The sequence below is a fragment of the Pipistrellus hanaki genome (assembly GCF_964339955.1).
Source record: "Pipistrellus hanaki genome assembly, chromosome: 8".
NCBI classification, from domain to species: Eukaryota; Metazoa; Chordata; class Mammalia; order Chiroptera; family Vespertilionidae; genus Pipistrellus; species Pipistrellus hanaki.
Genome location: NC_140510.1, coordinates 67,277,328 through 67,304,099, shown reverse-complemented (window position 1 = coordinate 67,304,099; position 26,772 = coordinate 67,277,328). Strand labels below are relative to the sequence as shown.

The 26,772-nt window shown below is 51.7% G+C and overlaps 1 protein-coding gene across 1 annotated transcript; it reads left to right on the top strand.

Annotated features, from left to right (window-relative positions):
- The first annotated feature begins 15,502 nt into the window (after positions 1 to 15,502).
- On the top strand, positions 15,503 to 23,224 carry DES (desmin). The gene is made up of 9 exons (XM_084891951.1): positions 15,503 to 16,186; positions 17,112 to 17,172; positions 17,303 to 17,398; positions 17,538 to 17,699; positions 17,862 to 17,987; positions 18,387 to 18,607; positions 20,023 to 20,066; positions 22,161 to 22,243; positions 22,441 to 23,224. Exons 1-9 carry the CDS (start codon positions 15,606 to 15,608, stop codon positions 22,480 to 22,482), a joined length of 1,416 nt encoding a protein of 471 aa, XP_084748077.1. The 5' UTR covers positions 15,503 to 15,605; the 3' UTR covers positions 22,483 to 23,224.
- Positions 23,225 to 26,772: the final 3,548 nt, after the last annotated feature.

Below are 26,772 nucleotides of genomic sequence, written 5' to 3'. Positions count from 1 at the left end.
AGGGGCTGTGGGAGATGCAGGGAAGAATGAAATGAGGACTCTGAGCCAAGGGGGCTGCTAGGGAGACAGGACGCGGGGAAGGGGGGGTGAGACCGTCAACCACACAGAGTGTGTATGCAAATGAGTGAATGAAGGCCCTGGAACTGTGCTGTCCAGTCTAGTAGCCAGAAGCCACAAGTGGCAACTGAACATTGCAAGGTGCTGGGCATGTAAAATAATGTACAAAGATATGTATAACATACCTCACATGTAAAATATTGATCACTTCTTGATAATATTTTGGATACAACGTGTTAAATATACATTATTAAAATTAGTCTGTCTCTTTTACCTTTTCGAAATGTGGCTAATAGGACATTTAAAATGGCATAGGTGTACAATTCTATACTACATCATCTGTATATTGTATGTGTGTCCATCACTGTTTATTCCCCCTTTATCCTAACCAATGTCACACACACACACACACACACACACACACACACACAAAAAAAAAAAAAAAAAACTCACTCCCGAAACACAGCAAAACAAAGAACTAGCTAAGACAGTGATACTTCTAACTTTCAGTTTGTCATTTTATTTAAAAATTACTTATATCTGAAACTAATATAAAACATTGATTGTCAACTGTAATTGAATAAACTAAAATAATAAAATAATTATTTATGAAAAGGAATAAAATGGCATACGTGGCTCCCATTGTATTTCTGTTGGACAGCATTGGTCTGGGCGTTGAGGGACCTGTGTTCCTGCAGCTGGGAAGAATTCTAAGGAAATGGCGATTAGGGGCAACAGGGGATGCCAAGGAAGGGGTAGAAGACTTTTGAGAAGTTTGATCGCAAATGGAAGGAAGGAGGATGGCAGCACAAGAGGCAACAGAGTCCCAGGGACAATGGGCACTTGTAACAGACACTCACCCAGCTCTTCCTGCCGCGAAGGCATCTTCCAAAAATGGAAGCTCTTCCAGCCACTCTTCACCCAGTGGCTCTAGAGTAAGCTTCCTTCTCAATCCTGGACAACAGGGACTTGGCCAGTGAGCTGGGGTTAGATGCTAAATATTGAGAAAGTTAACCCAGCCCATTCATTGCCAGGTGGGTTAAAAACACACTACCCCTCCCTGACTCCCAGCCCCGGACCCTGAGCGAAGGGCAGTGCTGGGAAAGGGAAGAGAGGTCCGGGGCCCCAGTGCGGGTGGAGCTGGGAGTCTGGTCTAATGTTTGAGACGGGGAACATTTCTCAGAAGAGCAGTGTGGCCCAGGGGGAGGAAGTCAGCCCCCACACCTGGCCAGACAAAGCTTCCAGTATGGACACATTTCATCAGGGGCCTCAGGCAGCCTGGATCTGAGGTTCCCGCCTCTGCCCTCTCACTCAGCCACACAGAGAAAGAAGCTGTAAACACTCAGATGCAAGGATTAACTCTGCATGTGGTGTCTGGGACACTGGGAACAAATACAGTGGCAGCAGTATTTGTGTCTGTATTAGATTGATCTTTTTAACCCCCAGTACCTAGGACGTGAGGCTTGGTACACAGCCAGCGTTCAATAAAATGGATGGAGGGAAGAAGGAAGGAAGGATGGAAGGAAGGAAGGAAGGAAGGAAGGAAGGAAGGAAGGAAGGAAGGAAAGAAGGAAGGAAGGAAGGAAGGAAGGAAGGAAGGAAGGAAGGAAGGAAGGAAGGAAGGAAAGAAGGAAGGAAGGAAGGAAGGAAGGAAGGAAGGAAGGAAGGAAGGAAGGAAGGAAGGAAGGAAAGAAAAGGGAGGGAAGGAGGAGGGAAGGTTGAACTATTGTCCAGAAGCAGATTCGTGAAGTGGGCTATACTAGTTCTATGCTGGATATTTGGTGGGCCAGCCAGCTCCCACAGTGTCCAGGGCAGAAGAGAACCAGCACACAGCACTCCACCATCCTCCCTCCCTGCCGCAGGGCCCTCCGCCCACAGCTTTGAGAGACAGTTTACGTCCGTCCGGGCTGTAGCCTTCCCGGGCTAAAGCTCTGCCCCCGGTGTCTTGTCCTATTAAGTACTTCAGAAAGCCCCTTAAGGCCTCTGTAAAAGGAAAGATAAAGTGAAGAATTCCAGTTGGGTGAGATAAGCCTGGCCTGGGGGTGGGGTAGCTGAGTTAGTTCCTGGACCGGCAAAAGGATTCACCAAGGGAATCAGGAAGCCTGCAGTTTCACAGTATGGCCACTGGAGGGCGCTTCGACCATGAAATACCAGGTCTTCAATTCCCAACCTAGACTTTGAGAGTCCAGGTTCAACTCAACAAACATTTAAAAATCATCACAAAATTGATAGCTCTCCTGTATTGAATATCCTATACACGCTAAATGCCTTGATCTCATTTAATATTCACTACATTTGCTGTGAGTTATCTTGGCTGTTTAGGTAAAACCGAGGCTTAAAAAAAGCCAAAGGACTTGCCTGAGATGACTCAACTAAGTATGATTTGGGAGTAAGGACTTGAACCCAAAACCTTGGGTACCACCTTCAACAATGAATGCACAGCCCAGTTGGTGTGGCTCAGTGGTTGAGCATCAACCCATGAACCAAGAGGTAGCTGGTTCAATTCCAGGTCAGGGCACATGCCCAGGTTGCAGGCTTGATCCTCAGTGTGTAGGAGGCAGCTGATTGATGTTTCTATTTCTCTCTCTCAAATTCCTCTCTTTCTAAAAATCAATAAAACAGAACAAAACAATGAATGCACAGAAGCTGAAAAAGGACTCCCTGGGTAGAAGCAGAGACCTCGGAGAGATGAGTATGCTACACAAATTTTGTTACTGAACAATTTACACATAAGAAATTGGAAGATGGCTCACAGATACTTTGTACATTTTATATGGCAATGTTTCTCCCCACCCCTCGAAATGATGTTATTAAATAAATGAAGTGTTTCACAATTCATGGTATCTTAACGTGGAGGAAATAAATTCATTGTAATACAAGACTGGGAAAGGGAATTTTTGTTTAACACTTAAAAAGCACTTAGTATGTCTCTGGAGCTATTCTAAGCACTTTCCATAAAGTAACTCAGTTAAGCCTCATGGCTGCCTCTGAGGTATGTGCTGATATGGTCCTCATTTCCAGATGAGAAGCAGAGACCAGGAGAGGGAAGCATCCTGCCCAAGGTCACGTGGCTGGTCAGAGGCAGAGCTGGGACTAGGAACCCAGGTAGTCTGGTTCCCGATTTTGTCCTCTGGAGTTTGGGGAACCTCTCCTTGAGCAAAGGTGGAAAAGCAGGAGGTGAGGAGTCAGGCTTGGCTCAGGCCTGGGTTCCCTTGGGGTTTTCTAGGCATGAGGGAAAGAGGAGGGGGTATAGCAGAAGGGCCCAGGAAGTTAAAGCGGGGTGTGTGTGTGTGTGTGTGTGTGTGTGTGTGTGTGTGTGTTCCAGTCAAGGGAAGAGCCGAGGCCACCCTGGCCCTGCCCCTCTCCAGGGACTGGCCGTTTGGAAGTGCAGTGTGCGGCCAGGAAATGGCCGGATTGGGTTACAGGGAAGATTAAAGGAGCTAAATTGGGCCTGGGGCTGAGGGAGATGTCCCAGAAGGGAACTGCAGAGGGTCAGCCGCTGAATGGCCGGCTGCTGGAGCTCAGGGTGGGGGCAGGGATCTCACCCGAGGCAGGAAGCCCTTGTGAGCTCTGCACGGCTGGAATGTGGGGTCACCAAGCCAGGGCATCCTCTTAGAAAGAGCTGGGGGTGAGCGCAGAGACCCTGACCCCAGAGAAGGGGAGGGGTGAGGCACGCACCATAGGGGAGAGTGTTGAGAAGAGGGGGAGAGGGGAAGAGGCTGGTCTGGAGAGGGAGGGGAGGGGTGGAGGCCAGAGACTGAGAGGGGGAAGAAGTTGGGGCGGAGACTCAGCCTGAGCCCTGAGAGGGGTCTGGGGCTCCACGCTTCTCCAGGCTGTGGTTGCAGGGTGCTGGTGGAGAGCTCTTTGCACCACACAGAGGAGCAGCTGGAAACAGCCTGGGTCCCTGGACCGCCCTCCCACAATCCCAGCCTCCCCGCTCCTCTCTTCCCAGCACCACTCCCAGCCTGAGTGGCAGCACCGGCTGTGGCCCCTCCCAGCCGCCAGGGCAGGTGGTCAGTGGTCTATTCTGGGGCGCAGGGTGGCCGGAGCTGGGGACCGAAGCGGAGGAGAGCCCTGCCCCTCCCTTTAAGGCTGGCTGGGGAGGGGCACCAGGGGGCTCTGTGGGACAAGAAGGCTGAGAAAGCTTCAGTGCTCCATTCTCAACAAACTCTGTCTCCGGGTCCTTAGCATTGGGACGGGGATGCGTCTGGGACTTTGTAGGTGGCTTTGGGGCCTGGGAGCTGGGCAGTGGAAACCCCCGGCAGCTGACAGTGGACTCCCCAGGAGCAAGTCTAGCCCCCAGTGCCAGTCCTCCAGGCAGCCTCTCCAGGACGGGATTGTGCTGCTGCTGCCCAGGCCCTCTCCCAGGCCGGTTGGGGGCAGTCTGGGGCCGGGGCGCACTCAGGGGCGCCTCTCGAGCTTGCAGGGGAGCCCCAGTGCCTGGCTGGTCTGAGGATGGCACAAGGCAAAGCAGCCCCGCTAACCGCCCCCCTCCCCCCGTGGCCTCTTTATTCCCCACACAGGAGATGGTCAGTGTTCCCCCGGGGAATTGTGGGAGAAAGGCCAGACTCCTCCGCTGGCTGATGGGACCTGACTCCCTCACAACCCGCCCTCTCCAAGCCGTGCCCTTTTCTGGAGAGCACTGGGACTGGGGAGAAGAGCAGGGCAGAATGTTGGGAGGGACTTGCCCTCTACTGGACCAGGGGCTTTCCGGCGGAGATCCCCCGATAAGGCCGTTAAAAGAATTACCTAGAAAGGAAACTGCTGGAGCCTGCCCAGCCAGTCTGTGGCCAGGCCTGAGAGACCACGCAGAGAAACGAGCCTGGCTTCCAAGAGCCATTATCTAAGATACAAATCCAGACTGTGTGTTTACTTGCTGTGCAACCTCAAAGAACTTACCTAACCTCTCTGAGCCTAGGATCTGTGATTGTAAAATGAGGATAATAGTTATTTCCCAGCATCATGAGGATTGGAAATACTGCGATTTTTTTTTTTTTTTTACATGACAGGTGTCCCGTATACAGTAGGTACTTAATAAGTGGTATAACTGTTATTCTTACAGGTAGCATAGCCTCTGACAGAGAGCTTTGGAGTTACGCAGTCTTGGCCCTAAACCTGCTGACCTGAAGCAAGGATTCAAGCCAGTCCCTGGTATCCGAGAACCAGCTGTTTATCAAAGGAGGCAAAATTCTAGTGATAGTCGATACTTTCTGAATATGTACTGTGTGCCAGGTGTGCTTTGCAGACAATTTCCCATTTAATCTTCCCAGAAATCCTAGGCTGTTATTACCATTTTACAGATGAAGAAACTGAGGCTCCAAAAAGTAATAACTTACCTAAGAGTGGTTGAGGAGTTAAGCCCAGGTGGTGATCCAGCAGCTGCTCCCCAAACCTCTCCCCTTGCTCACACCTCTGTGGAGTCACATGGGACTTAGGCCATGGCTGGCCATCTGGCCAGGTATGAGAAGATAGAGGGATGAAGGACTGAGGCTATAAAAACACTGAGGGCCCAAGAAGGTCTTCTGGACCCAAGACTCACTTTCATTGCAGACTTGGACGGTTTGGACTCCAAACTTTGGAGAGTAAGGAACAGCTCAGGGTGCTGTGGTGGGGTGCGGTCTGGAGTGGCAGCGAAGGTCCTGGGGTCTGAGTAGACCCCAAGCTGACTGTGACTCAGCTGGCTGGAGGGAGGGGAGAATGATCCTATAAGGCTATATATAGCAACTGTGCATAGTGGCCCTGTGAGGTCATTGCCAGCCTGCTCGGGCCCTGTTTAAAGAACCCCGCAGCTCAAAGGAAACCTGGAAAGGGTCCAGGGCAGCAGGGATCTGACCAAACTGGAGGGGCTGGAACCAAAAAAAGCCTATGAGGGAAGATGAAAGGAATGAATGAATCAGGCCGAAGAGAAGGCTGAATGACGGCACCAAGAACCTGACAGAGAATGCCAGAAGAGAAAGGAAACTGCTTTTCTCTATCTGGGTTACCGTCTGAAGAAAGAAGGGGCTTACAGTTCAGCAGAGGGCTTAGGGTTCGTGAGCGGCTGTCCAGGTGCGAGCCCCAGCATAGGTGAACGAGACTGTGAGGTCTGCTTGGGGTGGGGCTGAGTACCATCCTGCATACCTCACCTGTCTCCCACTCACCCTGATCCCCACACCCCACTTCTCACACCTCTTACTCTCTTCCACCTACTCCTGTCTGCTAGGGCCGTGGTCGGCAAACTGCAGCTCGTGAACCACATGCGGCTCTTTGGCCCCTTGAGTGTGGCTCTTCCACAAAATACCACGGCCTGGGCGGGTCTATCTTAAAGAAGTGGCATTAGAAGAAGTTTAAGTTTAAAAAATTTGGCTCTCCAAAGAAATTTCAATTGTTGTACTGTTGATATTTGGCTCTGTTGATATTTGGCTCTGTGGACTAATGAGTTTGCCGACCACTGTGCTGGGGGGTTGCAATGTGGGGGTGTGGGGGTGTATGTTTGTGTTGGGGCTCCTCTGCCTCCAGTCTCTGCTGCTTCAGGAAATGGTTCAGGCTTCAGGCAGGTGGATTTGGAGAAGTTCAAGGGCAGACTTCTGGGAATTGTGAGGAGGTGGCCAGACAAGGTGAGGGGGTGAGGGGACAACGGAGAGGCCGAGAGCCCTCAGGGCTGCCTTTGTAGTGCTGGGCACTGGGCAGGACCAGGTGCTCACACAGGGAGGATGAAAGCCTGGGGACAGGGCGAAGGGGAGGTGAAGGAGGGAGGAACCTGGAAAGAGGGAGGACAGGGTCTGAGGAAGCTGATTCCATTTCTGCTGGCAGGTGCAGCCACATCCATCACCCTGTGGTGGGATTCTGGGGACATGCCAGTGATCTGGGACCCACCTCATGGTGCGTTCTGAGAAAGGGGCCTCTGTCACTCCTCTCCTTGGGCTCAGAATAGAGAGGGATGTTTCACTTCAAGCAAGAGAAACTGAGCCCTGGCCGGTTTAGCTCAGTGGATAGAGCAGACTGAAGGGTCTGCGGACTGAAGGGTCCCAGGTTCGATTCCGAGAGCATGTGCCTTGGTTGTGCAGCTTATCAATGTTTCTCTCTAGTCGATGTTTCTAGCTCTCTATTCCTCTCCCTTCCTTCTTGTAAAAAATCAATAATATATATATATATATAATATATATTTTTTATATATATATATTATATATATTATATATATAATATATATATTTTATATATATATAATATATATAAAATATATATAATATATATATTTTATATATATTATATATATAATATATATATATTATATATATATATATATATATATATATATTTTTTTTTAAAGAAAGAAACTGAGACCCAGAGAGGGCACGCAACCAGCCAATGTCACACAGCCCGACTCCCAGCCACATGCTGCTCCCAACACACCAGGGTGCCTTCCAGGGGATCTTCTCTTAATGCTACCTAAGTCTCCTCCCCTCCCCTCCACTGGACCTCCGATCCCATTCTCACCATCCCCCCACCCCCATCTCTGCCTGATGTAAATAACACCTGGAATTTATGGGGGCTCAGAGATCACAAAGCGCTTTCACATCCGCCCTTCTCATTAACCCCCCCCCCCCCTTCTTTCCTCCACCACCGCGGCCTCCTCCGCCTCCCGCCGCCTGCCAGACGTCCTATTTGGTCGGATAGGTTGGGGGCTGGGAGGAGGTGAGATGAGCTTCAGACTTCTCCTACTTTGGCAGAAAACCCGCAGCGCTCCATGTCTGTAAAAGGAGCGCGGGCAGGCGGGGGCTGGAGCCGGGAGAAGGAGCGAGGGTGTGGGGTGAGGAGGGGGAGGCGGGGGAGGGGTTTGTAAGAACCGGGGTGGGTGTGCGGTGAAGGAGGGGGTGTGGGGAAGGGTCCGGGGTCCGGTGGAGAAAGCTGGGCGAGGAGGCCGCCGCCTGGAGGTCTTAAACTCATGAGATGGGGAGGGTACCAGAGGCGAAGGGGTGGGTAGCCGCCTGCGCCTGGGGAGAGGGGCCAGAGCTGCAAGGGGGAGATGCGTTTCAGCCAGAACCCTGCCTCCGCCACTGTCTGGCTGGGCCCCCCAACCCAACCTCCCCGCAGTGATATCAGGGAGAAACAATTGCCTCTGGACATTCCTTCCCTTTTACAGTCACTCGGGCTCCTCCGCGGCGCGGCCGGTGGAGGTTAAGCAGCATCACAGCTGAGGGAAGGTGGGTGGAGGGGGCGGCATGGGAGGCCGCTGCGGGAGGGGCTCTGGAGCAATGAGGCAGGGAGGCTGCTGGGAGCGAGGGCTCGGCTGGGGACCTGTCCCGCCCAGAGACTCAGGATGGGAGACACTAAGGGACTCCAGAGATGACCCTGCCTGGTCCCCGTTCACACCTGGGCCTGACTGGGGAGCGGGAGGGCAGGACTTGCCCAGGTGGCACAGGTGTTTAGCTGGTGAGACCCCAGGATGAGTGCTGTCTCTGCCTTAGCCTCTGAATCAGGGGTCCTCAAACTTTTTAAAGTGGGGGCCAGATCACGGTCCCTCAGAGAGCTGGAGGGCCGGACTATATGAACTACTAATTCCTACTGTAACACCTTGGCTGCGCTCACTGCCCAAAAAACCTGGCGGGCCGGATCAGACTCCTCTGCGGGCCACATGTGGCCCGCGGGCCGTAGTTTGAAGACCCCTGCCTGAATCGTGGGCCACCCCCACGGCCCAGGCTTGGGCCTCCTACCAAGTGCTAAAGCTGAGCCCAGAGCCAGGCTCCCCAGGTTCACCCCGGCCACACTGTCTCCAATCCAGGCTAAGGGTGGAAGCATGAGGTCCTCCTCAGTTGGGAAACAAAACAAGAAGAGGAGGATGATTAGCCCTGGAAAAGGGGGCAAAGGATGTGTCTATCCCCCCACCCACCCTCCCCACCCTGTGGGTGTAAATCGTGGAGGGAGGTGTCAGCCCTCAGGGATTCTGGGGTGGACCTGGGGTAAAGTGAGGTGCTTTCAGACAGGGCAAAGTGGAAGAGTCACTTCCATTTCTCTCCTTTTGGATCCCCTTCAGTTTTCCTCACTCTAAATGCTCTGTCTGTGCTGTCCTGGGCAGTGTCCCCATCACCACCATCTACTCACATCAGCCACCTGCTCCCTATTCGTGCCATCCGAGGGACCTAGGAGGTCCTATGGTACGGGTAGGCAGGGCCCTTGTCTGCCAGGGAGCCCTCTGTGAGGTTCAGAGACCTGCCTAGGCATCCATTCGCCCTCCAGACACTCAGCAGAGGGGAAGGCAAGGAACAGGAAATGCAAAGAAGCCTGGAGGCTGGAAAGAGCTCCGCAATATGATTCAACAGAAAAGAGGGCAGCGTGCCTGAGGTGAGGGGAGCACAAAGGGGCGGTGAGTGAATTGAGAGGGCAAGGTGGGCGGGGCCAGTCCTTCGGGGACTTGGGGCCATGATGAGCTTGGGTTTTGCTGGTGCAGTGGGTCAGGGAAGGGAGAGAAAGTGGTGATGGTGAAACAGGCTGTGTCCAATGGTATGAGCACTCCCCAGAAGTAGCTGAGGAGCCGGTCTGCCAAAGGGGGTTCTTCGTGCTCTGTTTGGCTCTGAGGTTACAATAAGGGCCTAGCAGAGACACATCACCTGGGTTCAAATACAAAGAAATATTTTCTAACAGCAGAACGGGCCTCTGTCCTGTGCAGGACATGCACCAGGTACCCAATGGCTCTGTATGGAATGGAATGGGCTGCCTTGGGACGCCAAGCTCCCAGGCGGTGGAGGGATTCGGGCTGGAGCAGGCTTGCTGGAGTCACAATGAAGACGACTTAAGCCTTCACTGAGAAGTGGGGCCATGAGACCCGTCAACCTCGTGATTAATAAAGTTACCTTCAATCTGGGGTTTCCAAGACTCTCCAAGGTCCGGGGAACTTGGGAAGATCTCAAGCAAACTTCAGGACTGACTTTCTTTTTTATTTGATTCAACAAAATATATTGATATACAGATAGCACTGTACAAGGCACCGTATCACATACACAAATTTGTGAATCCCCCCCCATCCCCCCCCCCCCCCCCTGTCTTCTCTGCACTGGGAGCAGTTCCCCTCATCCCCTGAAAATGTGTGCCTGCATCAAGTGTGTCTCCACCCCCTCCTTGGTCAGGAGCACCTCTCAGCTGAGCCGATCACTGCAATGGTGCTGAAACTCAGAGACACTGACAGATGAGAGCCTCAGCAGCCTGACGGCCCCATGTCCCCCAACCTCACTTATTTCTAGCCATCTGGGCTTCGCCCTCTCAGAGGCCTTGGAGCTCTTCGGCCTAATGGTGGCCTTTCTCATCCTCTTCGCCATGTGAAGGAGCTGTCTCCTCGTCCCATAGTTCTTCCGTGTCCTATCTTCCCTGTATGTTCTTTTTCCTATATCTCCCCAGGCAGCCTGGGGAAAGTGGTTGGCTCAGGGTTTGACAGAAGGAAGACAAATAAATACTGTATTAATAAGAAAAAGATATTTGTGAATTTTCTTTTTCTGGTAAGTGCTGAATGAACTGGTCTGTCTTGGTGGAGCTTCCCATTTCCAATATCAATTAGCTTAAGAAATGTGACCATAAAATAATGTAACGGCTAAATTTATATATTTAAAGTGTGTCCCACCCAAAAAAAAAAGTGTCCCGAGAATGTTCATAGCTGCATTGTTTATAATAGCAAAATACTAAAAATAATATAAATATCTATCAATAAAATAAATGGCCAAATAAACTATTGCAAATTTATACAGTGAATTACAAATGAGGATAGTAAGAGGAATGACTGAAAACCTCCCATCAAAGAAAAAAGCTGTAACAGATGGCTTCACTGGTGAATTGTACCAAACATTTCAGAATTTATACCAATCTCTTCCAATAATTTGAAAATAAGAGACTTCTTTCCAGCTCATTCTGTCATCCCATCACTACCTTGATATCAAAGCCAGACAAAGATACACAATAAAATAAAACTATAAGCTTTATGAATATTGCTATAAAAATTCTCAACAAAATACTAGAAACAAAATTCAGCAGCATATTAAAGAAATTATATATGGAATCATCCTTCCATTCCAGGAATAAATGCCACTTGATAAAATCATACTTCTTAATTTTATCAAGTGGGATTTATTCCTGGAATGGAAGGATGGTTTAAGATATGAAAAATCAATTAGGATAATGCACCACAATAACAGAATGCAGGAAAGCCCCCCAATATCAATATCATTTACAGTAGCATCAAAAAGAATAAAATACTTTGGAATTAATTTAACCAAGCAGATATAAGACTTATATGTTAAAAACTACAAACCACTGCTGAAATAAATTAAAGAAGACAGAAATAAATGGAAAGGAATTCCATGTTTATTAAATAAAGATTTAATATCATTAAACTATCAATACTACTCAAAGTGATCTACAGATTCAGTATAATCCCTGTCATAAGGTTTTTTGAAGAAATAGAAAATTACATCCTAAAACTCATATGGAATTTCAAGGGACCTGGAGTAGCCAAAACATCTTGCCAAAGAAGAACAAAGTTGGAGGATTCATACTTCCTGATTTCAAAACTCACTGGAAACACACAGTAATCAAAACAGTATGGCACTGGCATAAGGACAGATTATAAATAGACCAATGGAATAGAATAGAGAGCCCTGAAATAAATTCTCACATATATGGCTAAATGATTTTCAACAGGGGTGTCCAAAACATTCAATGGGGAAAGACTGTCTTTCCAACAAATGCTGGAAAATTTGGATATTCATTTGTGAAAGAATGAAGTTGGACCCTTACCTTCATACAGCACACAAAAATGAACTCAAAATAGGTCAAAGATATAAAACTGTAAAGCTCTCAGAAGAAAATACAGGGGGTAAAAGCTATGATATTGAATTTAGCAATGATTTCTTGAATATGAAACCAAAAGCACAGGCGATAAAAGAAAAAAAATAGATAAATTGGACTTCATAAACTTTATGAAGTCCAATTTATCTATTTTTTTTCTTTTATCGCCTATGCTTTTGGTTCATCAAAGGATACTACCAACAGAATGAAAAGCAACCCACAGAATGGGCCTCTTGCATTTTGTGATGATACATTAACCATCCAAATAAGTTTTTATTTTATTTTTTAGTATATTCACTTCTACGTGGTTCCTGGGGAGGCTACCAGTAAACCCAGCCCAGCCGTATCGCTGCTTCAACAGAGCGCTCCTTTTTCACCTGTCGTCCAAGCCTCGGAGTGTTGTTTTGCTGCCCTCCATGGTAACAAATCCTCAGGGGTGAAACTTAACTTTGGAAACTGACCCAAGTGGTTCAGAGCCAAGGTAGAGAGGTTGATTTTTACTAGAGAATAGGTGGATTTATTTATTTACTTATTTGCTTTCTGCCTCATTTCACAATTACACTGAGCTACTGGAATAGTCAGAAGGACAATTTCGTGTGTGTGTGTGTGTGTGTGTGTGTGTGTAAACTTTTCCCTTTATTGTTTTACAAAAGTGCTGTGAACATTTCTTCCATGCATATGGGTGAAAATCCCCTACTGATATAGAGCACTGTATAAATGGACAAAAAGGCTGCTGGTGACAAGAATAACAGACACCTGAAGCAAACTATCAGCTTAAGGTGAAAACACATCACCTGGCAAATGCCCACCGGAGAAAACAGGGTTGGAATATGCTTTTTCCTCACCTTCTGGCTTGCTCTGCTTTTTTTGTTTCCCCTCATCATCGCTGTCCCTCATGGTGCTTTCCCTCATGCTCTGGCTTCCCCTCCATTTCTGGCTTTTCTTCCTCATAGACTTTTCTTCATCTTGTGTATCTATATCATCTTCAGTCTTTCCCTCACTTTCCAGCTTTCCGTCATTTTCACTGCAGAGTTTTACCTGCTGAGACAGCCCTCCTTTTCCTGACCTGCAGGGATTCTGGATAGGTTCTTTCTCCTTTCCTAGCCTTGCAGAGTCCTGGGGATAGACATGCAGAACTGTGGACTGGGCCAGGCTTGCACTTCCTCGTACACATGAAGCTGACTTGCCCCTTGCCTGCTGGGGCAGCTCAGAGGGTTGGTAGCACATGGGGAACAGGAGTGGACAGTGCGGGGTAGAAGGGCAATTTCCTTATGTGAACTGGAAACTGTTTTCAGAAAGGAGCCCCACAAATGTTTTGTCATCTCCAGCATTTGTGGAAATAGATGTGCACTTTCCTACAATAAATTAGTCAAGATTGTCTGACTTCAAGTGACAGAAGCCAACACCAAGTTCCTTAACTGAAAAGTAGGAAAAGTTTATTGGCCTCAAAGCAAGGAAGAACACTGAGAGAGCTCATGAAATTGGGTAAGAGCTACAGAACCAGGGCCTAGAATTTGGGATTGCCTGCCTGGCAATTCTTCTCCTCTCCAGGTGTCTTTGCCTCTCCTTGCTTGTTGACCTCTTTTTCCTCCAGAAAGACCTTCCCAGCAGGTAGGAAACATGGTTGCCACAGGCTCCAATTTAGTAATCCCAGTTCCATCTATAAATCCGAGGGAAGGTCTCTGATTGGCCCTGCTCAGATCCAGCACCACCCTTTGAGCCAATCACTATAGTAAAAGCGATGCAGTTCTAAAACTGGCTGGGAGCTGAGTCTCTTATTCACTTCTGGGGTGTGTGTGTGTGTGTGTGTGTGTGTGTGTGTGACATTTGTTACCAAAATAAGGAAATGAGAAAGGAAGCTCACAGGCTACTTTGAACTACAACAAGGACAGTGCTGCCTGGAATGTACTAAGAACCCACATGATCTCCAAAATTCTCCAGGAGTCTAGAATCTAGTTTGGGAGATGAGACACAAAAATAACCAGAATGCAACAGCTTGCAATGACTCCAAGAAAGGATAAGAATAGCTGGAACTCCCCACCGACCTCATAAGCTTGTCTCTTGGGTAAAAATTAGACACATAATGTGAAAGGGCTTTGAAAAGACAGCAGTAACAAAGCTATTTAAGATCACCCGGCACTTTCACATCCACCCTGGGGACAAAGCACGGGCTCTGGAGTCAGACTGCTTCAGCAGAGTGGCATAGAGTAGGTGCTTCGTACATTATTATTATTATTATTATTATTATTATTATTATTGTATATTGTTACCTGAGGCTCTTCAAACATGTATAGGGTAAACATGACAAGGCTAGTATTCTCTCTTTATAAGGAGGACACTGAGAAGTAAAGGGCTTGTCTGCCAGTAATTAGTTCTGCTGGCGATGGCAGAACTAGGGAAGGACCAGAACTCTATTTCCAGGATTTGCATTCCGAAAGGGTCAGGCCTAAGGGAGTGTCAGGTGGAGGTGTGGAGAGGCAGCGGTGCTCATGGAAAAGTGGGCATGTCCTGTGGGGCCAGCCAGGGCCTTGCAGATGGGCAAGACCTCTGCTGGGCTCCATTCCTGCTGGGGGCTTAGAACATTATGGGGGTGGGAAGCGAGTGGGGCCTTCCTCCACCATCTGACACGCGTGCCTCCTCCTCAGGTATCTGGGCCCCGCTCCCAGAGCTTCTCTTCAGGGCGCTTGTTTACCGGACCCGTGCATTCTCCTCTATAAATACCGGCTCTGGTATTTCGGGTTGGCAGCTGTTGCTGTCAGGGAGAAGGCTGGGTTGACATGCGGCTCGTGACAAAACACAAACCCCCGGTGTGTGTGGGCGTGGGTGATGTGGGTATGGGGTTGAGTCAGAGAGGGGAGGAGCGGACACAAGGGGGCAGAAGCCAGGTGAAGTTGGTGGTGTGGGGGTGAGAGTGCATGTAGCCATTGGAAACTGAAAGCACACCAGACCATTCTGGGAAATCACTCTGTTGTTTATAAACTGGAGGCCATGTCCTCATCAGTAAGTGGGGGAGGAAAATCACGGCCTACACCTGTCTGGGGGGAAACTGAGGCGCAGAGCTAGAACCCAGGGGCCAGCGGACAGCTCTGGCCGTGATTGCTCTCTGACCCTCTCAGGCTGCCCAGAGACCCTCCTCCTCTAGGTCTGGCTGATGGTCTTTGCCTGAGCCCTCCCAAACCTCTGCCACTTCCAGAGAATCTTTGGGAAAATGGTGACGTGGAGCCTTTCTTGAGAGCAGGCCGTATCCCTTCCGGAAATGACCCACTGTCTCTTGGAGCAATGACCTTGGAGCAAAAAGGAGACCCTCAAACTAAATGGAAGCCTCTCTCCGGCTCTCTCCCCTGACTACCGCCAGTATGAGGCCAGCACCCACAGGCTGAAGGGGCCTGCCTGGGGGTTCCGGCGTGCTTGCTGCCCTGCTGAGGCTGTTGGCAGGCCGGCCAGCCCGTTCTTCTGCCCTCCTAGATGGATCAGCCTCTCTCACACCCCTTACAAGCCCCCCACAGGCCTCTTGCGGGGGAGCTGGGTTCCCCGCCCCCTCGCCAGTGGCCGCCCTTTCCTGGCAGGACAGCCGGATCCTGCAGCTGTCAGGGGAGGGGCGGCGGGGGCTGATGTCAGGAGGGATACAAATAGTGCCGGCTGCTGGGGGCCCGGTGTCCCCTGCCGGAATCCACTCTCCAGCCGGCCGCCTGCCCGCCGCCTCCTCTGCGCCTCCCAGCCTCGCCCGCGCCGCCACGATGAGCCAGGCCTACTCCTCCAGCCAGCGCGTGTCCTCCTACCGCCGCACCTTCGGCGGCGCCCCGGCCTTCTCGCTCGGCTCCCCGCTGGGCTCGCCGGTGTTCCCGCGCGCTGGCTTCGGCACCAAGGGCTCCTCGAGCTCGATGACATCCCGCGTGTACCAGATGTCGCGCACGGCCGGCGGGGCGGGGGGCCTGGGCGGGCTGCGGGCCAGCCGGCTGGGGGCGGCCCGCGCGCCCTCCTCCTCCTACGGCGCGGGCGAGCTGCTGGACTTCTCGCTGGCCGACGCCGTGAACCAGGAGTTCCTGGCCACGCGCACCAACGAGAAGGTGGAGCTGCAGGAGCTCAACGACCGCTTCGCCAACTACATCGAGAAGGTGCGCTTCCTGGAGCAGCAGAACGCCGCGCTCGCCGCCGAGGTGAACCGGCTCAAGGGCCGCGAGCCCACCCGGGTGGCCGAGATCTACGAGGAGGAGCTGCGCGAGCTGCGGCGCCAGGTGGAGGTGCTCACTAACCAGCGCTCCCGCGTCGACCTGGAGCGCGACAACCTGCTGGACGACCTGCAGCGGCTCAAGGCCAAGTGAGAGAGGACCCTGGGCTCCCGAAACCCCTTCCCACGGGCCGCGCGCCCTGCAGGGAGAAGGTCATCTGCCTGTGTCCCCTGAGCCAGAGGGACTCCAGGCCTCTCTCCTGCGCTCCCCTCTGCAAAAGAGTTTTCTTGGGGATATCACGGGGCGGAAACGGGACACCTCCGAAGGCCCTGTAGACAGCCCCCCTTAAAAAGCATCTTAAGACGATGGGGTGGTGTGGCTGGCGGTCAGGCAGGCAGGTGGATGGAGGAGGGAGGAGGGGCCCAGGTTCAGGCAGAGGGAAAGGGGGTTTGATAGGAGAGGAGGAAATCTGGGGCCAGCTGGGAAGGGCAGGGGGCGGGGAATCCAAGCAGTAGCTCTCACCTCATCTGTGATGAGACCCTGGGGAGGGAGGAGGATAGGGTGGGGAGCTGGGCCCTGGGCCTAGCTGAGGCTGTGCCATTTCCCAGGGGAACAGATAATCTAGACTCTAGATTCTAGAGAAAAGGAGAGAGGGGAGGAGGGGGGCCTCAAGGAAGCTGGAAGGCCTGGGTGGTGGGCTCCACTGGGCTCCCGGTAGGAAAGGGTAACAAGTATGAGCCAGGGCTCATGGGTCCTGCTTCTGACAGCTCAACTGAGCAGTCACCACCCTGCCACCCAGGTCATAAATATTAATCGCACCCCCAGCTGGGGCTTAGGAACCAGGGACATAGAGGTGGATTCCTAATCTCAGCGAGGTCACAATCTGATGGGGACATAGACTTCCAGGGTGTGGCTCTAGGGCAGACATCCTGTCCCCTCCCCAACTGGGTGAGGCCTCTCCTGTTTCTACCCAGCAGCCAGGTCTCCTTTCTCTGTTCTCAGCCCACTCTCTGGGCAGTTTTATCCCCACCAACTATCTATCTATCTGTCTTTCTGTCTGTCTGTCCCCACCAGACTGCAAGAGGAAATTCAACTGAAAGAAGAAGCAGAGAACAACTTGGCTGCCTTCAGATCGGTGAGCCCTCATTGATCACCCGGGATCCTTACCTCTCTGTCCCCCATCCCTCCCCACGTGTGGCCCCTGGTTTCCCTCTGCCCTGCCTGGGTGATCAGTGACCCTGTCCCTCTTGCTTGACCTCTCCCAGGATGTGGATGCCGCCACTCTAGCTCGAATTGACCTGGAACGCAGGATCGAATCTCTCAACGAGGAAATCGCATTCCTTAAGAAAGTGCACGAAGAGGTATGCTCTGGGCCCTCCTCCTCGGGGTCCTTAGACACTGGTGAAAGCAGGTGGAAAGTGGGGGATCGTGGTACGTGGCTCTGGAAATGGGGGTGTGAGGGTGCCTGGTAGGGGACTGATGCCCAGATGCTCCCTGCAGGAGATCCGAGAGCTACAGGCCCAGCTTCAAGAACAGCAGGTCCATGTGGAGATGGACATGACCAAGCCGGACCTCACTGCTGCCCTCAGGGACATCCGGGCCCAGTATGAGACCATTGCAGCTAAGAACATCTCTGAAGCTGAGGAGTGGTACAAGTCGAAGGTAGGCAGCCTGACCCCTATGTCCCCCTCAAGTCCAGTTTGGAAGTGTTTCCTGTGGCTCCAACCATGGGGAGGAGGGTGAGCCAGGGCCTCTCTGCTCCCTTGCGCATCCCCAACCTGAATCCTGCATCCTCCTCATGTCAGGGCCCCTCTCTGCCCTTAGGTGTCCGACCTGACCCAGGCGGCCAACAAGAACAATGATGCACTGCGCCAGGCCAAGCAGGAGATGATGGAATACCGGCACCAGATCCAGTCCTATACCTGCGAGATCGATGCTCTCAAAGGCACTGTGAGTCCCTGCCCACCTTGCCTGGCCAGGCCCTTTCTACCTATAGCTCCACCTTCACTCTGTGATGTCAGGCCCATCACATGTCCTCTCTGGGCCTGTCCTCTCAAATCCACCACAGTGTTAAGAACAGGTGATTGCCAGTTGGGCTCTCAGGAAATCATGAGGCTCCTGTGTGGGGGTGCAGAGGCTGAACATCGATGCTGCCCTTTGTCAGTTCTATTGTCTGAGTTTCTACTTCACTTGAGGTCAGGGTTCCCTGGCTCAGAAGAGTTTGACAACTCTTGGGCTTGACTATCTGGAGTGTCTCCCAGCCCTGAGGCTGTCTTTCCCCCATCCCGGACCCAAGGGTCCCCCCATTTAAAACAACCTGACCTTGACTTGGGCACCCCTCCCCTGCAGAATGATTCCCTGATGAGGCAGATGCGGGAGCTGGAGGATCGCTTTGCTAGTGAGGCCAACGGCTACCAGGACAACATCGCTCGCTTAGAGGAAGAGATCCGTCACCTCAAGGATGAGATGGCCCGCCACCTCCGTGAATACCAAGACCTGCTCAATGTAAAGATGGCCCTGGATGTGGAGATCGCCACCTACCGGAAGCTGCTGGAGGGCGAGGAGAGCCGGTAATGGGCAAGGCAGGGCTGGCAGTGGGGTCCTGGGGGTTGCTAGGGCCCCCATTCCTGCCATGATGGGGGCTCAGGATCACCTCAACAAGACCTGGAAACAATTTTATACAAGAGGCCACCACTCCACTAATAGCAGAGAATTAACCAAGGCCACCTGAGTAAAAGTGATTTAATTAATAGCTTTGATAAAAAGAGAAATGTAACTATTCCCTCTTCTACCTTCAGAATTAAGAACCAGCAGTATAAAACCATGTTCAGCAAACGGTAATAAAATATTACTGCCAGTCAAGGGAGAGATAGAGCAAAGTGGGGAATGATGAGGTAGGAAAGGGAGGGGCAGATAAAGGAAAGACAAGCTAGAAGAGAGGGTGCAGAGTTGTACACTGAGGGCACAGATGTGCATACACACACATGCATACATACATACATGTGCTTATAGGAAAAGACCAGAATGACAAGCTCAGACATGTCAATTCTCCTCTAGACACAGAAAACAGCACACAATTGGAAGGGAACATGAGGTCACCTGCTGGGGTGGAGGAAATATTCTATCTTTATTTAGACTTACAATTAAACACTGATCAAAACTCACTGGATTGCACACTAAAGATCTGTGCATTTCACTGTATGTAAACTTAACTTCGATTTAAAACAGGTCATTAACTCAAAGAAATGATGTCCATTGATACTCATAAAAATGATAATATTGGGAGTTTTTAGAACTCAGCAAACATGTTTAGATGGAGATTTACACATTTCAGGTTTCGTAGAGTAACACCTATATATAATGACTTTAAAATATATATATAATTGTTATTGGTTTCAGAGAGGAAGGAAGAGGGAGAGAGAGATAGAAATGTCAATGATGAGAGAGAATCACTGATTGGCTGTCTCTTGCACGCCACTCACGAGGGATCTAGCCCGGAATTGAACCCGGGACCCGTCCTATCCACTAAACCAAACCGGCTAGGTCTATAATGACCTTTTAAGGTAGCTAAATGGCATTTCCTGGAACTTGGCCTCACATGTGCATAGGCCAGAGGTTCCCACCCTGGCTGGAGGGCACACACAATGGATGTCCCCCAGAGCCGCTATCCATACTTCCTGCCGCGTCAGGAGCAAGAAGGGAATCCTGGTGAACTGGACAGTGCAGCAAGATTGGGGGTGTTGGTGTCATGCCAGCAGGTCAGAGATGGAATGGGTGATCTCTCCTAAAGGGACAGTTCCTGGGACAGCTAAAGTTGGCCTTTGACCCTATGCCCTGGGCAGTATGGCAGAGGGAGTGCTGGGGTCCCTGGGACTGGGACAGCTGAGGATGGTGTTTAGAGAGGACCAGGGCAAACTTGATAGGTGGTCACAGGGAGAGAGCGAGGGTCCTAACCCTTTGGGATTTGATCTCTCTCTCCTTTCAGGATCAACCTCCCTATCCAGACCTTCTCTGCCCTCAACTTTCGAGGTGAGTGTATGTTAGCAAGTGGAGGCTTGGGTGGTGGAGAGCAGGAATCCAGCATGGGCAGTGCTCAAGGCCAGCCAGGAGGGGAGGATGGAACTGTGGGGACAGGACTGGGGTTTGAAGAGAAAGGGGGCTGCTGCCGGGGTGTAGGGGGGTGGGGTGAGGAGGGTTAGATAGGGGATCTTCTGACAAAGAGATCATTCCATTTTATTATCTCCCTAGAGGCCCAGTGCACAGAATTTATGCACTAGCGGGGCGGGGGTGGCCTGAGGGAATCAGCCCACGTGGAGGGCTGCTGCTCCTCCTGGTCAGTGGAGTGGCTGTGGACCCGCCCTCTGAGCGGCTGCCCCCTGGTCCAGCATCTTCTGTGGAGCCAGAGCACTTGCTGCTCCAGGGGACCCAGTTGGGGTGGGCCCAGGGACAATAGCACTGAGAGGCAGCAGAGTAGGCTTTAGTCTAGTCCTGCAGCGACCACAAACCTGCCTACCAGCGTCTGGGGCCAGGTCTGAGAGCCCCGTGGACTGTGGGCATCTGGGGGGGGAGGGGGCGACAGGGAGCCAGGAGGAGGCGATGATCACAGCCTGGATTCCTGCCTGTGGGCCTGGGGTTCAAAGTGGGAGAAGCCGCTCATCCTGGTCAGCCAAGTGGCGCTCCCACTGTGGTAGTGTACTGACCACCAGGGGACAGCTCCTGCATTGAGCTTCTGCCCCCTGGTGGTCAGTTCACATCATAGCAACTGCTCCACTGGTCGTTTCAGTCGTTCCACCATTTGGTGCCTGGGCTTTTATTATATAGGATGATATTGTATTGACCGTGTCCCCTGAACCTTCTGGAAATATTGAGCATCAGCAAACAGCTTCTTTTTCCTGATATACCCAAACTCTGAAGGAACCAGGGGTGTCCTTAGGGGCCTGGCAGCAGAAGCATCTAGGATCACACTCCCTGGCTATAAGGCACCAACCACCCATTGTCTGGCAAATTGTCAAGTGCCACCTCTCCCACCCCCACCCACTCCGCTGCTTGTTGGACACCTCCAGTTTGCTGGAACAAGATGTTGGATTAAGTTTATAACAAAGAAGCCAAACCGTAGCAAAGCCAAACAACGAGAAAAAGTAGCTGCTAGGGCATTGTGCCATTCTGCCATTAGCAATATGCAGATCACATGGCTTTCCAACCCTGGAGAACAGAAAAACACACTATAATGATACATTAGCAAAGGAAGTCAGAGTTCTTGGCAGCTTTGCCTTTCCTAGATCAAATCTTTTATATCTTCGATGTTCATTTCCATCAGGGAAAAATACATGCTGGTTCCACGGAGTTACAATGCTCATCAAAGGCTGGTTGCTTGCTTGCTAAGGAGATTCATGAACACCAGACTCTTAGTACCAAGGACCTAAACTTGACCCTTACTATGAAACTCAGAACCTCTCCTTTCAGTTAGTCGCTTATACAGATAGCAAGTGTGAGCCTTACATTTAAATCTGCTCCTTGCTTTTTTGAAATTAATAGTCCTGTGAGCATGATAGGGCAAGAGTCGTTGTTACCATTTCACAATGAGGAAACTGAGGCACAGAGAGCAAGTCACTGGCCACCAACACAACGAATCAGTGGCAGACTCCTGTCCATCTCTCTTTCATTAAGACATCAAGTTACTCATCCGGAGCCTTGAAGGGGGCTGGGTACCATGAGGACCTCTAAGAGAATACCTTGGAACTGGGTTTTGGGTTCCAACTGTCAGGGTACAAATCCACGCAGGGCTGTCCTGCGGCCCAAGGGTGGAGAGGAGCAAGATGTATAGGGGATGGAAGTGCTGGGTGGCCTGGGCCTCAGGGGTCCTGCCTGCCTGAACCAGTCCACTTCTGGAGCACATCTGTTGGTTCCCGATCCCATCTCAACCCTGGGACTAACCCTGGGGTCCACAGAGCCGCTCACTGGGCTCAAGGACAAGTGATAAAAGTCCCGCTGAAAAAGTGCCCGGTCCATACAGAAGGGGTGGGAGTCTTCCATCCGCCCTGTGGAGCCGGGGGTGGACTCCCGGCCCCTGGAGCAGCCTGGTCCGGACTCGGTCAGGCTGAGCATGTGGCTGGTCTGTTACAGAAACAAGCCCTGAACAAAGGGGTTCCGAAGTCCATACCAAGAAGACAGTGATGATCAAGACCATTGAGACCCGGGACGGGGAGGTGAGCAGTGTGCCCGGTCCCTTTGCGGGTGGGAGCCACGGGGTGTGTCCGGGAAGCTGTCAGCCAGGCTCTCTCTGCCAGCTGTGCTTGTCTGAGTCCCTGTCTGAGGGGAGAGGGGGCGCTGCAGTTCTGGAATGGGGGCCAGGCTCCCTTCTCCCGCCAGCACTGGATTGGACCGTCTTTCTCTTTCTCCCCAGGTCGTCAGCGAGGCCACACAGCAGCAGCACGAGGTGCTCTAAAGCCGGAGACCCCTCTGCCACCAGAGACCGTCCTCGCCCCTGTCCTCACTGCCTCCAGAAGCCAGCCGCCTTCCATCGAAGGGCACCACACCCAGCCGCAGTCTCCCCTCACAGCCTCTGACCCTCGCTCACCACCCCCTCATGGTCCCCACAGGGGACATGGCCCGTCCCTGCCCGGCACAGGGAGCCCCCAGCAGTAGTAAGAGTCCTGGATGTTGGAAGTGAGCGCGCCTGGCTCTTGGCCGCCCATGGGTGCGCTGGGCAGGGCCTGAATGGAGCCGAGACAGAGCAGTGACCCTGCCCCTCCCCCCTCCGCGACCTCAGGCTCTAGCCTCTGGCTTTGGAGAGGGCCCCTCACCCCAGCAGGGTGTTGGGACCCATGGGGTGGACCTCTCCACTCCCCAGCCCAGGTCAGAGAGAGAAAGGGCCTCCTCAGTAAGCCAGGCAGGCAACTGGGGGATTAGTCCCTGTGGAGACTGGGGGGGCACTAAATTAGCCCCATAGTCCCTTATGTTCCCAGGGTAGGCTTAGCAAGCAGGGGCTGCAAGAGGGAACCCCCGAAGGTGCCAGATGTGGGAGCAGGAGACTCAGAAGGAGTGAGGGTGGGCGAGATGCTGAGAGGAAAGGAGAGGACAGAGGCAGAGCGGTCTCAGGCAAGGTGGCAGGGTGCCCACCTCCCGTGCCTGCCCCTCCCCCACTGCAGGGGCCGGACAGAAACAATAAAAAGAGAAGCACAAGCCAACCACGTCCCCTGTTGTTTTGACTGCCAGCTCTCCTCTCCGAGTCCCCTCCTTCCGCCCTCCCCCCCCCCGCCCCCCCGCCCCCCGGCCCTGACAAACTGCTTCTCCTGAAGGACTGTGCTTCCTTCCTGCCCAGCCAGACTGTCCCCTGGGGCCTGTCAGCTCTTCTGCTCCTAGAGCCGCCCTGCCTTGTTGTTGGTGTGTAGCATATGGGGGCAGGAGCTGAACGTTTGTTGGGGAGCCACAAATGCCTCCTATTAGGGCCCAATTCTGGGCCTCCTGCCCCCTTCAGATCACCAGGGCCCAGGAACACCACGGCTGCACCTGTTGAAGGTCACCACGGTTCCCCACCGACTGGCTTTGAAGTAAGGCTCCTCCCCAGTTCCTTTCCATGACACCCACCTGAGCACCTTTATGTACAAGGGCCAATTCAGGAAAAACAACCATGATAAGGAAAATAAAATGCTTTTTCTTGTTCTTGGAGAAGAAGAAATACTCTAAAGCTGCCCACTCGTCCTCCATTAACTTATCGTTTTAATGCAGTGCTATCTCTAAGACTAAAAGGAAATTTGGGGAGAGTTTGGGAAGATGGGAAAGGAACATAGGACATATGAAAAGAAAATTAGGAAATTGTGGAATAAAACATTTACGCTGATGGGTGGCACAGGGGCAATTGGGTAGCCGCAGAGGACAGGATGAAGGCTCTCACTTTTTTCATTCCTTCCAAAAAATAAATTCCGGGATGGATCAATGATTTAGGAAGCTTGATGGATTCATGTGGGTCACAACCTTCCTGACACTCCTCACAGATTGAGAGATTAGCCTTTAGAGATGGGAGGAGGGTAGAGATCACAAACAATAAATTCAGATGGTCTGTAGGGGAAATAAACCTAATAGGGTTTTAGTCTTAAGATGCCTCATCTGATGTTCCTAAGGGGTGGGTTTTCCCCCCTCCCCCCAGGAACTTCCAAAAGCCTTTCTGCATCTTTCTCCCTTCTTTGGATGCACTCCTCCCTTATAAGTTCCTCCTTCCCCTCTAGGCTGTAGTCCCTCTCTCTATGAAGGCCCTTTTCCCCTCCTTTTAAGATGTATTTTTATTGATTTCATAGAGGCAGGGAGAGGGAGAAAGCCAGAAACATCAGTGACGAGAGAGAATCATTGATCGCTGACTCCTGCACACTCCCTCCTGGGGATTGAGCCTGCAACCCAGCCATGTGCCCTTGATGGGAATCGAACCCGGGAACCTTCAGTCTGCAGGCGGATGCTCTATTTACTAAGCCAAACGGCTAGGGCTTTCTTTTCTTTTCTTTCTTTTTTTTTAATCTTCACCTGAGGACATGCTTAGAAAGAGGAAGGGAAAGAGAGAAACATTGACATGAGAGAGAAACATTGATCATCTGCTTTTCATATTCTCCCCAACCAGGAATGGGACTCAAAAGCTGGGTATGTGCCCCGATTGGAATGGGAACAGACTACCTTTCAGTGCACAGGGCTTCCTGGTGTTTCTTCACCTTTGCACTAGGAACATCTGGGGCTGCACCCTGGTCACCACCCTCAGCCACTGTCCACTATCAACCGATGGCCACTGCTTTCCCCCAGTGCTCCAATGGGGTGAGCCCTGCAGGCCCCAGAATTACCCCTATCAACCTGTAGCAGAGCTCCAAGTAAAATTAGAAATGGCATTTCTTGGGTCTTCACACTGGAATAGGGGAGGAGGGATCCGTGAGGGGTTTCTTATCCTTGAGCCTGCTGGGGACCCTGGACTCTAAGCTAGTCTCTGTGAGAGAAACACCTGGGGGAGACTGGGCCCTGGTGGATAAGAGGTGACGTATGTATCTGTGAGTACTTTCTGGAGCCTCTAGGTGCCTTTTTTCCCTTGAATGAGTGATGTGCATTCATCTACCCCTCAAAGCACAAAGGGCCACATAGGTCAGGGAAGGTCTGAGAGGCAGCCTCATCCTGCAAAGAAAAGCTTAGCTGTGGACTAGTCCCCCTGGTGGAGGGAGAGCAGGAATCCTAGACTCAGAGTCAGACCTCAAAGGCAATGATCCCCACTCTGATGAAATCCCTCCCCAGCCTTGCTCTGCTGTCTTGATGAGTAATCATCAAGCTCTGCTTGGAAGTCTCTGTGTCAGAGACCTCCCTGCCTCCATGGTGGCCCCTGCCAGCCGGTACAGCTCTGCACACATCCTTCTCAGCTCACATCTGTGAGATGACCACTCACCTGTCCTCAGAGAAGAGAGGAGACCCAGACTTACCCTGGGTCCCACAGTAGAGACGCATTCTCTGAGCAGAGCCCTCCTGGGACTAGTAGTTCCGGTTCTGAGCCCTTGGCTTTGTCTGCCGCCTTGGGAGCTGGACACTGACACCAGGAAGTTAGGGGTTGGGGAGACAGGGTCGGTGCTCCTAGAGAATGGACAAAAATAAACCAAAGAAGATCTGTGTCTCATGCTGGGGGCACTTAGCATCGTCTCCTTTAAATTCTGGACACTGAGAAATAAGAGGGCTCACAGAAGACTGACAGCTTCCCACTAGAGACATGGGACCAGTTCCAGACCAACTGGAGGAGTAGGAAGGACTGTGGAGGCAAATATATCCCTAAGCCAGAAACTGAGGCCTCAGTGGGCACTCTCTGACCCTGTCTGTCCACTCTGGCTACCCTCCCAGCCCCTTGAGACAATGCATCACACCCATTCACCGCTTGCTCACCCTCCTCTCACCACAAGCTTGCCCAGGACACATATGCAAATACATCAGTGACCTTCGGTTCAACACCTAAAATGTCAGCTACCCAAGAGCAAGGTTTTTATTCACTAACTAGATCCTTGGTGCCCATAAGAGTGCTTGGTCCATAGAAGGTGCTCATTAAATATTGAGGTACTTGTTGAACGAATCCCCACTAGGCACTTTTATTTGCTTTTCTCTAATAAATTAAATATTTATCAGAAAGGCCCACGGCCCCCACTTCATTCACTGATTCAACCAACATTTACCGAGCTTTTGCCATGTTCCGGGTACGTGGCGTATCACTGGGAGTAAGAGGAAGCTCCTCACTGCCCAGAGAGATGGGGTGAACTGCCCATATCCCAAGCAGAGGAGGACCGGGCCCCAGGTTCCTTGGCCTCCGGAGCCCAGATCTCTTTCCATGACACCACAGGCTTGTGATTGCTAGTCAGAGCAGACTGGCAGCACACACCCAGCCGGTGCCAGGCCGCGGGGCACTGTGGGGCCCATTCTGAGGGACAGATGAGCACCTTGCAGACAGCTGCCCTGGGTGACAGGCCTGCCCAGTATGATGGCTTCTTGCTGTCACAGCTAGTGCAGGCTCCTCCAGGAGAGGGCGCCAGTGACTGGACCGGGTCAGTGCCTTCCCTAACCCAGGCCCACACACCCCAGGTCCACACACCTCTGCCTTCGCATCAATGCATGCCCATATTTGTGAATACTCGGACAGGAGACACACAATCCATATGCCAGGCCCTTTTTAAATAGTTAGTATTCATGTTAATATTTAATATAATAATTTAAAGCCATCACAGCAACCTAACTC